This window comes from Rattus norvegicus, chromosome 2 (assembly GCF_036323735.1).
Source record: "Rattus norvegicus strain BN/NHsdMcwi chromosome 2, GRCr8, whole genome shotgun sequence".
Lineage (NCBI taxonomy): Eukaryota > Metazoa > Chordata > Mammalia > Rodentia > Muridae > Rattus > Rattus norvegicus.
In genome coordinates, this window is record NC_086020.1 from 184,906,485 (window position 1) to 184,919,110 (window position 12,626).

Genomic DNA, 12,626 nt, shown 5'->3' on the forward strand with positions numbered 1-12,626 from the left:
CAACACCCACAATGCACAAAATCACAACCACAACACAGCTTAGGGCAGAGGAGGCCTGCGTTGAAACTATCAAGACAAGACAACATCCCTGAAGCTTTAAGGGATGTGGTAAGTGACAAGTGAGCCCGAACAAGTTGGATGAAGGTTCTGCAGCAGAAGGGGCCTTAAAAAGAGAAGGGAAAGCATTGTAGGGGAACAAATAAAGTGTAGGATTGCAACAGCACAGAGCAGGAGGAAGACGGAGATGGCAAAGACCTAAGGCGATTGCAGTCTGGGGGAAGTAGGAGCTGGAAGAGCACTATTAAACCGAACTCCAAGGTGTGAGGAGTGGTGCACGTGGAAGTCCGGGAGTCAGAAAAGGGTGTACTCAGAGCAATGTGGCCATGGAGAAACCAGCTTGAAAATCAGGTTGCAACCCCTCCCCCAAAAAACGCATGCGATGATAAGGTATACTAGAGATGGTATGACTACAAAGAGGAGGGGAGAAAAGGCCAAGTGGTGGATACGAAAATGTCGGTGTGCTCTATTAGAACGGGGAGTAACTAAGGAAAGAAGGTGGAGGGTTAAGGTGGGGAGAAATGATGCCTCCAGAGGAAAATAAGCTGACCACAGGACCTCCCGGGTCTAGAGGACAGAAGGGACAGTCCACAAGGTCTAAGGGGGCAGAGACCAGGAAACTATGATGCTAAAGATGAAAAGTTGGGGAGGACACAGCACTGCTAGGTCGAAAAGGAGAGTCTCTCAGTAAGAGGCAGAAAGCGGCATGCTATAGGAGAAGGCAAATGGGTTGAGAGCAGCCAAAGGCATGGGGACAGCAGGGAAAGCACTGGGGTGGTGGGGCAAAAGCACAAACTGGAGACGCCAGGAAGGCAGGAGGCTTCAAGCCGGGCTGCGAAGGCCCGCGAAGGGGGCGAGGGTCGCCGCAGGCTCGCGAGCTAGGAGAGGTGCGGCCTGGGTGACAGGGTGAGGGGCCAGGACAGGCGAAGGGTAGGAGGACGGGGCGTGGCGGTCGCGATACTCACACCTCCAGGATGCGGTCCCCCTTGCGCACCCCGGCCCGGTCGGCCGCCCCCCCGGGCAGCACGGCGCTCACATGCTGCAGCGGCGCGTACAGCTCCCCGTTGATGCTCCGCAGTTGCCCGCCCTCGCTCACTTGGCCCCGCACGTTGAAGCCGTAGCCGGATTCGGACTTGACAATGCGCACGACCCGCGGGCCGCCGCCTCCCCCGCCACCGTTCCCGGCGCAGTGGAGCCCAGACCCCCCGCCGCCGCCTCCATTCCGGTGCGGGGCTGAGGGGTGAATCCCTTCCCCGTCCTCGTCCGCCATCTTGCGAGTAAGCGAGCGGTCCCCCGCCCCCCTACGCCTCCACTCCTCCTGCGCGCGCCCGCCCCCTTCAGCAGCCGCGCGACCCCAGCGCGCGCCCGGCCGGCCGACCGCAGGAGCTAGTGGGCCACCGCGCTGCGGGGGGGGGGGAGAAAAGGGTAGTAAGGCGGGAGAAGCGGACGGTTGGGCGCTGCAGCGCCTCCTGGGAGATGTAGTTCTGCCAGGAGTGCCTGACGCATCCGGGCTCAAGGCCTTCTGGGAGTTGTGGTTTATTGGGCTTTGGGCTCTGGCTAAGTTTCCGTGGTTGGATGGTGAGCATCTTTTTGGCTCAGTTTATTTGTTTGTTTGTTTTGTTTTGTTTTTTCGAGACAGGGTTTCCCTTTGTAGCCCTTACTGTCCTGAACTAGCTTTGTAAAGCAGACTGGCCTCAAACTCAGAGATCCACCTGCCTCTGCCTCCCAACAGAGGCAGATTGATTATTACGCCCGACCACTAACTGATGATTCATTGCAGTTTTAAATTGGTCATTCACTTGTATATTCATCTTGGAAGGTGTCCCAGCAACTCAGTGATACAACCAGATCGTGAATTCGGTTCCTTATTTCAAGTATTAGGAAACGGAACTTTAGGGTGGCCAGAGTCAAGTAGCAATTATGTAACAGGATTTAAAACTCAGCTATTTTTGCGCAACTTTCTTTTCCATGTATTGCAACTTCACAGACATACAAAAAAGCATATGTGGAGGAAAACAACAACCTCCATGATTTAGAACTGGATATTAAAGTGGTCAATAATTTCAATTTAGCAAGAGTTTTGAAGTTGCTTTTATCTCGTTTATTTCATTTCTCCCAATAGCACAAGAGAATTCTTTGAAAACATGCGATTGGTGTTTTTGGCTACCTACCAGGATATAAACTTGACGGTGCTGGGTGCCTGATGACAGCAAGTAAGGACAGAAAAAAAATGCACATAGCAATCTAAGCAATCTCTGCTCCAGTCTGGTGTTTGATTTCCCCCTACTGATAAAGTCACTAGTTAATCCATTCCTGTTTCGTAGATGTTATAGAATACACAAGATTCCACAAAGCAAAGACAAAGGAAACAGGATCAGCTTCCACGTGCACCATCAGTTCTTCCCCACCATGTAGATAAAGAGCTCTGACTGATGTTTTCCTAAGGTATCAGAGCCTAAGATGCACAACTCGGAAAGGTTACAATTCTTAGAAAGGAATACAGTAAACTTGTTCTTTGTCCTGAAGGAAGACATTACTTTATCTTCCAAAGCCACATGTTAACACAACCCCACAACCCGGAGAAATAACCCAGAGATAATCAGCCAGGAGTCTGCATTCTTGGCATCCAGCAAAAGAGGAGTAGAAGCACCAAGAACTATCTTTCTCAACACTACTATGTACCAAATATTTACATCCATAGCTCATTTACTGTTTACAGCACCATCATGGCTCCTATTTTGTAGATGAATAAAGATACCTGAAGAGGGTTACACAAGTTAAAAATCATGAACCTAACAGAAGCTGATGAATTATTAAAAGAACAAACAAGCCCCTGAAAGAATTTATGGGCCACACAGAGTTCTTAGGGTTACAGGGGACAGAAGAAGCAATAGGAGAATTAAGAGATTTTGAAACATACTGAATGGAGACAACGTCACTACAGTTAGAGCATACATATGAAGGTAAAAAAGGAAAAGGTTTGAGTTAGAAACAAAAGGAATAGAAGTGGCCTTGTTTTACAACAAGAGCTGAACAAGACTCTTGGTAAGTTTTGAAATACTGAAATAATAAAGGTGGAATAAGTTTTGCTTCAACATAATGATGGAATCCGTTTTGGACATGAAACATTTATTATGAATTGAGTACTGGATGAAAAGAACTTGCTGCTAAAAGAACTACTTGTTGGGGTTGGGGATTTAGCTCAGTGGTAGAGCGCTTGCCTAGGAAGCGCAAGGCCCTGGGTTCGGTCCCCAGCTCCGAAAAAAAGAACCAAAAAAAAAAAAAAAAAAAAAAAAAAGAACTACTTGTTTTTGCCAAGACTACATCCTTAATCCCAGCACTCAGGAGGCAGAGGTCAGCCCATCTCTGTTAAGTTGAGGCAAGCCAAACCAGGAGCTACATGCTAACATTGTGTCTCAAAAAACAAAAACAAAAACACTCCCCTGACTTGTCTTTATTTGTTTATTAAAAATATACTGAAGGTGGGAGGACTGGAGAAATAGCTCAGTGGTTAAGAGAACTGACTGCTCTTCGAGGTGTCCTGAGTTCAATTCCCAGCAGCCACATGGTGGCTCACAACCATCTGTCATGGGCTCTGATGCCCTCTTCCGTCATGCAGGCATACATGCAAATTGAGCATTCACATACAAAAGTTGTAATGTACTTACTTGTGATGTTTTGCATATGCTTGGCCCAGGGAGTGGCACTATTAGAAGGTGTGGCCTTGTTGGAGGACGTGTGTCACTGCGGGGGTGGGCTTGGAGACCCTCCTCCTAGCTGCCTGGGGATGCTCAGTCTGTTCCTGGCTTCCTTCAGGTGAAGATGTAGAACTCTCAGCTCCTCCAGCACCATGCCTTCCTGGACACTGCCATGCTCCCACCTTGATGATAATGGACTAAACCTCTGAACCTGTAAGCCAGCCCCAATTAAATATTGTCCTTTATAAAACTTGCATTGGTCATGGTGTCCGTTCACAGCAATAAGACCCTAAGACATTATTCATATATATAAATACATATACTCATATACATAAATAAATATAAATAAGTATACACTGAATGAGGCTAATAGGGTCAGCCAGTTGGTGGACCACTTGCCTAACATGCAGGAATCCCTGCTTAATCCCTAGTAGCAAATACATAAGATGTGGTGACACACTCCTAACACTCAGAACATAGAGGCCCTAGGAAAAATCAGAAGTTCAAGGTCATCATCCTCAGCTATATATCAACTTCAAGGGGAGCCCAGGCTATAAGAGACTCTTTTTCAATATATATTTTTCCAGTACACACACACACATAAATATATATATACACATGTGCATACACATAGATGAATGCACACTCTATTCTAAGCTTTCCAACAATGGTGAGGGATAAATGCAGAGATCGATGAGGTAGTCAAACTGCACCTGTCCTCCTTGTGGCACCTCCGCTCCTCAGGGTCCATTTCCACTCACACACCTAGGAAATAACTCTTTTGTGACTGTAAGTCATTGTGGTATTGTTCATATTCACAGTAGTTTGGACTAATAACAGTCGTTGGGTAAAATACGATACATTCACAGTGGAAAACCGAATCACTTTTTAAAAAACAGCTAAAAAGCTCTTTGTGGTGTGACACGGAATGAGCTCACAGAGACCATGCGCAGTGAAGCAAGAATAGGACAGAACACACACGTAATGTCATCAGTGTACAAATGAGGGAAGCAGGGGCTGGGGATTTAGCTCAGTGGTAGAGCACTTACCTAGGAAGCACAAGGCCCTGGGTTGTCCCCAGCTCCGGAAAAAAAAAAAAAAAAAAAAAAAAAAAACAAATGAGGGAAGCATATGACTCTGTGTCTTTAGAAATACACGAAACTGGGCTGGAGAGATGGCTCAGTGGTTAAGAACACCCGACTGTTCTTCCAGAGGTCATGAGTTCAATTCCCAGCAACCACATGGTGGCTCACAACCATCTGTAAAGAGATCCGATGCCCTCTTCTGGTGTATCTGAAGACAGCTACAGTGTACTTATATATAATAAATAAAATAAATCTTTAAAAAAAAAAAAAAAAGAAATACACGAAACTGATAGCATAGATTGCTGTAACGAAGGGAGTCTGGACAGCTGCGCTGGGGACAGGAGTAGGAGAGAGGCCTTTCTCATTATTTCTTTTCTTTAACTCTTCCTTCCAAACTTTCAGTCGAATGAAACCCAATAAGGCTCAATGGTCCGATGTTTGCCTAGAATGCAAGAAGTCCTAGGTTTCAGCTCTCACACCACCTAGGATGCCAGCGCTGGGCAGGTAGACGTAGGGGGATCTGAGGTTCAAGGTAGTCTAGGCTGCTAAGCAAGTTCAAGGCCAGTCTGGCTTAGGGACCCTGACTTATAAAAGAAACCTAATTAATTAGCTAATTAAATGAGCCAGCAGTGGGGACTTACACCTGTAATCCTAGCACTTGGAAGGGTGAGGCAGGAGGATCATCACAAGTCCAGAGTGAGGTCTTCCCTCAAAAAGACAATTTTAGAAAAGATTAAACTGAAAGACAGGGTCAGTATATCATAAGAATTAGAAAATAAGGGCCCAGGGGATGGATCCATGGGTAAAGGTGCCCACAGTCAGGCCAGCCAGGGCCACAGAGGTGGCTCTGAGGGTAAAAGTGTCAGCCAGTTCTCTCCTGGGACCTCAGTTCTCTCACTGGGACACCAAGGGAACCAACACCATAAGATGTCCCCTGACTGAGACACACACAGGAGTAAATCTAATCTAAAAATATGGCTAGCCACGAAGTGGTGGCACATGATTTTAATCCCAGCACTTGGGCGACAGAGGCAGGCAGATCTCTAAGTTTGAGGCCAGCCTGATTTACAGAGTGAGTTCCAGGACAGCCAGGGCTACACAGAGAAACTTTGCCTCAAAACAAATAAAACAAAACAAAACAAAACAAAAAAAATACGTGCATGTGCATGTGTGTGTGAGAGAGAGAGAGAGAGAGAGTGTGTGTGTGTGTATGTGAGTGTATGTGTGAGTGTGTATGTGAAAATAAGTTGCTAAGCCCATGCAGTGGTTCATACAGATAATCCTAACACTGGAGAACTAGATACAGGAGTTCAAGGCCAGCCTCACTGAGTTACATACTGAGATCAGGGCCAGCCTGGGCTACATGAAATGTCCTAAAAGCTTATAGTCTAGCAGTCAGGATAGCAAAAGACAAAACAATACTAAACATTAAATCTCAATGAGAGATGTGACAGACGCCTTCAAGCATCTGGAAGTGAGGACATAGGGAGATGTGCTTCACATCAGAGAACGATGGCGGGGGATGTTGAGGTCTGAAAGAATATCAGTGTAGTGTCGGGAGCGCTGCTCAGTAGGACTGCTGCAGAGGGAACATGGCTGGAAGACAGGAGAGTTAGAACTTGGGAGGCTCCAGTTACTGGGCATTCTTTGTGCCCCGGAACTGGAATTTCATTCCTAAGAATTTAGGGGTCTTTGAACGGATTAACCGCATTATCAAACTTGCACTTCAGAAAAGTTCATGCTGCAGGATGTGTGGAGAATGAATGGAGATAGATAATTAAGAAGCAGTTGCAGTGATTCGGAAGAATTAATGGGACTCAAACTAGGGCCATAGCAGAGGGGATACAAGGTGTGGGAGAGGAGAGTCTTGGAGCCTGGGAGGATCTCAGGTGCTGTGGCACAGGGAGGAAGTGATGGTACACAGTCCCCCAAGCACAAGAAGGACGAGGAAACACAGAGTCCGCTTGGAGCCTTGTGGACTTGAGGAAAGGCCCACGATGATTTGTCAAGTCACGGTTGGACACTAGAGTCTGGGCCACTGCATAGGTCTGGGAGCCTTTGGGTAGTGACAAATGACAGAGTAAGGTAGACAACACCTTACTCTAAGCTAAGCTGAGTGCTGAAAACAGAACCCAGGAAATGCTCCCCCTCGATACTATGTAGAAGAGCAAAGAGATTGGTGTAGACTAAGAGGATTCAGAGAGCTGGGGGCTCACGCACGGAGGAGTCTTGGAAGTCAGTGAAGCTGTCTTCAGCATCGGACTTGGCCATTCATTGTTTGCAGAGCACGTCCCACCTCAGAGCCCAGTTTATCCTCACAAAGGCTCAGATAACAGCAAGTCTGCTAATTAACCCAAGAACTGAACCTTGAACCCGAGTGCTCTGACCAAAGCCAGGCTACTCTTTTTCTCTGTCCACCTTCTTGTCTGAATAAGTTCTTCCTACATCCTGTGACCTGCAGGGGCAGTGGATTCTGTCACCCTTTTCAAGCAGGGATACTTAAGTGGAAAACCTACACCTGGACATCCGCTCACACAGCCTTTGGGTCATAGATGTTTTACCTTTTTGCTACTCTAAATTCTCCTCGCCCAAGCCCTAGCTATAGTCTCTCTCCAGCATCCCAGAAGACTGTCGCTCTCTCTCACATTTCCCTTTTCTAAATCCCTGAGGCAAATACAGTTCCGGGTGACCCCTTAATGAGTCACGCTCTTGCGTAACCCTCTCCCTTGAAGGTAAGTCGAACCTGTGACTTGCTTCTGGGCAAAAAAATATGCCAAAGCTGACAGCTGTGTCACACCCATGATTCTGCTGTGTCAAGTAATGATGCTTCTTAGTACGACTGGTCCTGCTGGCTTTGTGGAAGGTTCAGAACTATCTAGGAGGGCAGCCACAGGGGACTTCAGGGCCTGAGTGGCTCTTGGGGACAGGAAGAAAATAGGTTCCACCATCTTTTATCCTCATGAAATTCTGCCAACAACAACATGACACGTGGAAGAGGATCCAAGCTCCACAAAGAAACAGTCCAGCAGTACCTCCATTGTAGCCATGTGAGATCTGAGTAGAGAACCCAAACAAGCTGGTCCTGGAGAGACTCTTGACACTAAGCCCTCCAATATGAGGAATAGCTGTTTTAAGCTGCTGGGTCTGAGGCAATAAAAACAGCAAAAATAAATCAATATAACCCCTTACTTTATTTACGGTCAACACAGCTCAGTTTAGAACATGACAGCAAGTATCTAGCTGGGCTTTAGCTGTCCAAGCTGAATGCAAGCTTCTGGAAACCGGCATACTAGTCACATGGGGTTAAGATACATTTCTTCTTGCAGAAGAGCCAGCATCCACGGAATGTCCCACACGCATCCATAACTCCAGTTCCACAGTGTCACATTCCCTCTTCTGACTTGAGGGCACCAGACACACAAGTATGCACAGACACACCTGTATGCAAAGCACTCGCACACAAAGGAAAGCAAATTCCCAAGCAGTCACCTTCCTAGTGGCCTCCCCTGTCTCACCTGCCAATGTGCTAAACCAACCATCGACAACAATAAACACAACTACCATGGCTAGCTTAAACTCGTCAGGACTGTCTCCTGGGACTACGAGTAGGGCTATCCCTGAATTTATAGCTTCCATTGAATACCAGACTCAAATGAGAGTTCTGCAAATACAAAAGGTGGGAGCAAGAAGCGATATAGATGGGTGGGTTTCGAGAAGCTTCCACACAATGCCACTTCATCTCCATGTAGATACTTTTTTTAAAAAAAGAATGCAGGGGCTGGGGATTTAGCTCAGTGGTAGAGCGCTTACCTAAGAATGCAGGGTACTCTTAATTTTATTTATTTATTTTTATTGGTTCCTTTCTTTTCTTTCTCTTCCTTCCTTCCTTTCTTCCTTCCTTCCTTCCTTCCTTCCTTCCTTCCTTCCTTCCTTCCTTCCTTCCTTCCTTTCTTTCTTTCTTTCTTTCTCTTTTTTTTTTTTAAGCCCTGGCAGTCCCGGAACTTACTCTATAGACGAGGCTGACCTCAAACCCAGAGATCTGCCTGCCTCTGCCTGCTGAGTGTTGGGGTTAAAGTCATTCATTAAGTGGAAATTTCTGGTTTCTTCGGCAACTCAGTTGTGTCATGTGATGTTTTTCGAAACTGTCTTATGAGAGGATGTTTTGCTGAGGCAGACACGTGGGAGGATGTTTTGCGGAGAACAGACACATGGTGTTTTTTTCTAGGAACTGCCTGGGAAAAGGTCATGTGATGTTTTGCTGGGGCTGACGATTAGGAGAACATGTGATGTTTGGAAAGTTATAAGTATAACCCAACAGACAGTGGGTGAGGCCATGGCATTGACTCACCTCGGTGCTCTCTGCTGGTCTTTTTTGGGCTTTGCTGACTGACGAGGTAGCATTGGTTTGCTTTGCCTTCTTTAATGACCATCATTTGTTGTAACTTCACAGAGAGAAATGTAGCAGAGACCTTCTGGTGGTGATCTAGAGGGTTCTTGCTGCTTCTGTGAACTCGGGCCGATTGGCAGAACCTCGTGGTTTCTTCTGGATCAAACTGTCATTGTGTGTTCATGAATGGTGTTTGCGAGTGAGTTGAGCTACCACTGCTGATCGTGCGAACTGAACTGCTGATATCCTGACAATGAAGATTGGAATCGCCCCCAAAGAATTATTTTTAAACAGGTTCGCATCCTCCTTTGACCTATTTAACCTTTCCTTTCTACTACCTCTGGTGGGTGGTGGGCTAGAAGGGAAGTTGATGCATTTAAGAACCCTTATTAAAGTAAGTTTTGAAAAATCTAAGCCTGTGCATGTACCACACTGCCCAACTGTAGGGTACCCTTATGAAAAATAGTTTAATTTTTTAAAAAATGAAATGCATGCTCTAACAGGGTAAACCTTAAAGATGACGCAGAATGAAATTAGCCAGTTATAAAACACAATCCAAGTTACAGTATACAAATCCAAGTTATAGTATTATGTGATTATTTTTGTATGTGGCGTGGACAGAAAGTGGAATGGCAGTCACAAGCACTTGAGGAGAGAGGAACAGGAAGGAATCTTAAGAGGTACAGAGTTTGGAGTGGGAAAGGTGAAAGAACTCCAGAGATGGGTGGGGTGGGATGGTTGCACGACACTGTAGAAGTAATACCACAACCACACACTTAGAACTGGTTAAGCGGTAAGTTTTTTTGTTATATATAACTTACCATCATGAGAGACTTTATCAGAAGGCAGAGGCAGGTGGACCTCTGTGAGTTTGTGCTAGCCTGGACTACACCGCATGATTCAGGATAACCTGGACGACATAGAGAAAATAGTGAAGATACTTACAATGCAAAGCAAAAGGATTATGCTAAGCTAGAAAACTGTTACTTCATGGTTGTTTCTCATGGCCCTCTATGCTGAACTTCACCCACCCACATTTACCTGTGAATGGTAACCGTTTCCCAGCATCAGCCATTGCTTCTTCCCAGTCTTATACCTTTGTACCATCCTTCTCTCTTTCCTTGGCTCCTCAGTTAGGTTTCATGGGCTTTTAAATTTATTTTTTTTAAATATATTTACTGGTATAGTTTCTCTGTGTAGACTGGCTAGCCTGGAACTCACTGTGCAGACCAGGTTGATCTTGAACTCACATTGAACCTACTGCTTCTGGCTCTTGAGTGCCAAGATGTAGGGGTTCAAATCCCCAGAAAGTGTGTTTAATACTGGGTCCTCGCTTGGTGAAACTGCTTGGGAAGGATTAAGGGGTATTGTGTAGCTGGTCTTAGCCTCTGTGGGTCCTTCTTTCTTTCGTCCTTCTCCACCCTTCACTCCCTCACTCTAGATAAGAGAGAAGAAAGGATAGAGAGGAAAGAGATCCTTGAATCCTTAAAGTCAGGTGTCAGAAAGGGTATGACGTTATCGTTAGACGACTTCCTGCTGACTAGAAGCATCGAGTTCCTTAGAGGGAGTTTGAGGTTCACAGTCAGGACACTTACTTTTTTCTTCTTGTTGTTTTTTCTTGCACATGACCTACTAAACAAATTGTGGCCAACAGCAACTAATGCAACGCCAGCAGCCAACCAACATCGAACCATCAACCTACCGCCTCCCGGGGCCCTGGCATTTATCTACCCTCTGAAAAGTCCCCAGAATTCCAAACGTCTCCCAGTCACAGAAGATCTCTGAAGCTGGCAAAATCACGCCCCTGCTAGAGCACGAGGCAAAGCTCGTAAGCCGGACAATCTGAAGCAGCCCCACATCCCACACCTGGGATTAAAACAAAAATACATTCTTACATTATTTCTGTGCTTTTTTAAAGAAATCAAAATACCCAAACCATCTTTACAGTACGGCCTTGTTCGGGGAGGTAAGTCACTGGGGATAAGCCATTCCCAGTTAGCTCGCTCTGTCTAGAGTTTGTGTCTTAAGATGGGAGCTCTCAGGGTTGGGGATTTAGCTCAGTGGTAGAGCGCTTGCCTAGGAAGCACAAGGCCCTGGGTTCAGTCCCCAGCTCCGGAAAAAAAGAACCAAAAAAAAAAAAAAAAAAAAAAAAAAGATGGGAGCTCTCAGCTACTGCTCCAGCACCATGCCCACCTACCTGCCGCCATGCTCCCTGCCATGATGGTTATCAGCTCTAACCCTTTGAAGGAGTAAGCCTCACATAAATTATTTTATGAGTTGCCTGTGGCATGGTGTTCTGTCACAGCAGTAGAAAACCAACTGAGACATACGGATTACAATTATAGATTTATTTTATTTTTACTTATGTGTATGTGTGGGGTCTCTATGTGGATGACTACATGTGCCAATAGAGGCCAGAGGCATTAGATTTTCCTAGAGCTAGAGTTCCATGTGATTGTAAATGGCCAGGAATTGAACCCAGGTCCTCTGGAAGAATAGCCAGTGCTCTTAGCCATTGAGCCATCTCTCCAGCCCTAGGGTTGTTTATTAATGGCTTCAAATTCTTTGGCTCAAGTCACCCTCCTATCTAACTCTCCTATCTAACTCTCCCAGTTGTTGGGATTACAGGTGGGTGCTACCATGCTCAGTTACATTTCCAAAGTTGTTGTGACTAAAACTCAATTCAGGAAGCTCCCTTAAAGATTTTAAATCATCATCATCAACAACAACAACGACAACGACCCTAAAAGCACTGCCAGGGTTGTTGTTCGTAGAGTGGGGTCAACTGCCTTGTCTACTTCCAGTTCTCCTTGAAGGTCACCTGTTCATTTATTCCTTTGTTTCCTGTCCCCTTTCAACACCGCTGGCTCACCTTGTATCTATGCCAAGAGCCCTTGGGACAGGGAGGCAGAGAGGAAGTCTCCGAGCCACAGAGAAGCCCAGGCACAAAGCCTGGGTGGGTGTTGGCAGCTCTTGAAAAGTCTGTTTAAGGGGTTGGGGATTTAGCTCAGTGGTAGAGCGCTTGCCTAGGAAGCAGAAGGCCCTGGGTTCGGTCCCCAGCTCTGAAAAAAAGAACCAAAAAAAAAAAAAAAAAAAAAGAAAGAAAAGTCTGTTTACCAACAACTTACATGTAGTAATGTTTACAGTCCCTCAGAAGTTCGCATATGAGGCCAAGCAGTGAGAGCCATACCAAGAATAGCAGGGAGAATCTGACCCCATACCCACTCTGGGGCAGGAGGACACTCTAGATGACACTATTGAAACCCAGCCTGCGCTCCATGACCAGAGCTGAGCAAAAGGCCTGTCAGTCTCCAGTCTATGAACCTGGATTATAGATCAGCCATGTATTTCAATCTGGTAATTCCAGATGATTTTTCTAGAAAGTATCATTGACTATGG

General features: G+C 46.0%; 1 protein-coding gene and 1 long non-coding RNA gene across 4 annotated transcripts in view; one reads left to right on the forward strand and one right to left on the reverse strand.

Annotated features, from left to right (window-relative positions):
• Snx27 (sorting nexin 27) overlaps window positions 1-1,447 on the reverse strand; it is an 83,002-nt gene extending 81,555 nt beyond the window's left edge. For both annotated transcript variants that reach the window (NM_001110151.1, NM_152847.2), the window contains exon 1: window positions 1,023-1,447. In NM_001110151.1, coding sequence (NP_001103621.1) covers window positions 1,023-1,327 — 305 coding nt within the window. In that variant the 5' untranslated portion in view covers window positions 1,328-1,447. The remainder of the gene's footprint in view (window positions 1-1,022) is intronic.
• LOC134485647 (uncharacterized) lies at window positions 1,200-12,334 on the forward strand. 2 transcript variants are annotated; one of them, XR_010063866.1, is made up of 3 exons: window positions 1,207-1,334; window positions 2,180-2,270; window positions 3,874-12,334. It is a non-coding gene; the product is annotated as an uncharacterized LOC134485647 (long non-coding RNA). The 2 variants fall into 2 exon arrangements; XR_010063865.1 differs by lacking the exon at window positions 2,180-2,270 and having other exon boundaries at window positions 1,200-1,334.
• The last annotated feature ends 292 nt before the right edge of the window (window positions 12,335-12,626 follow it).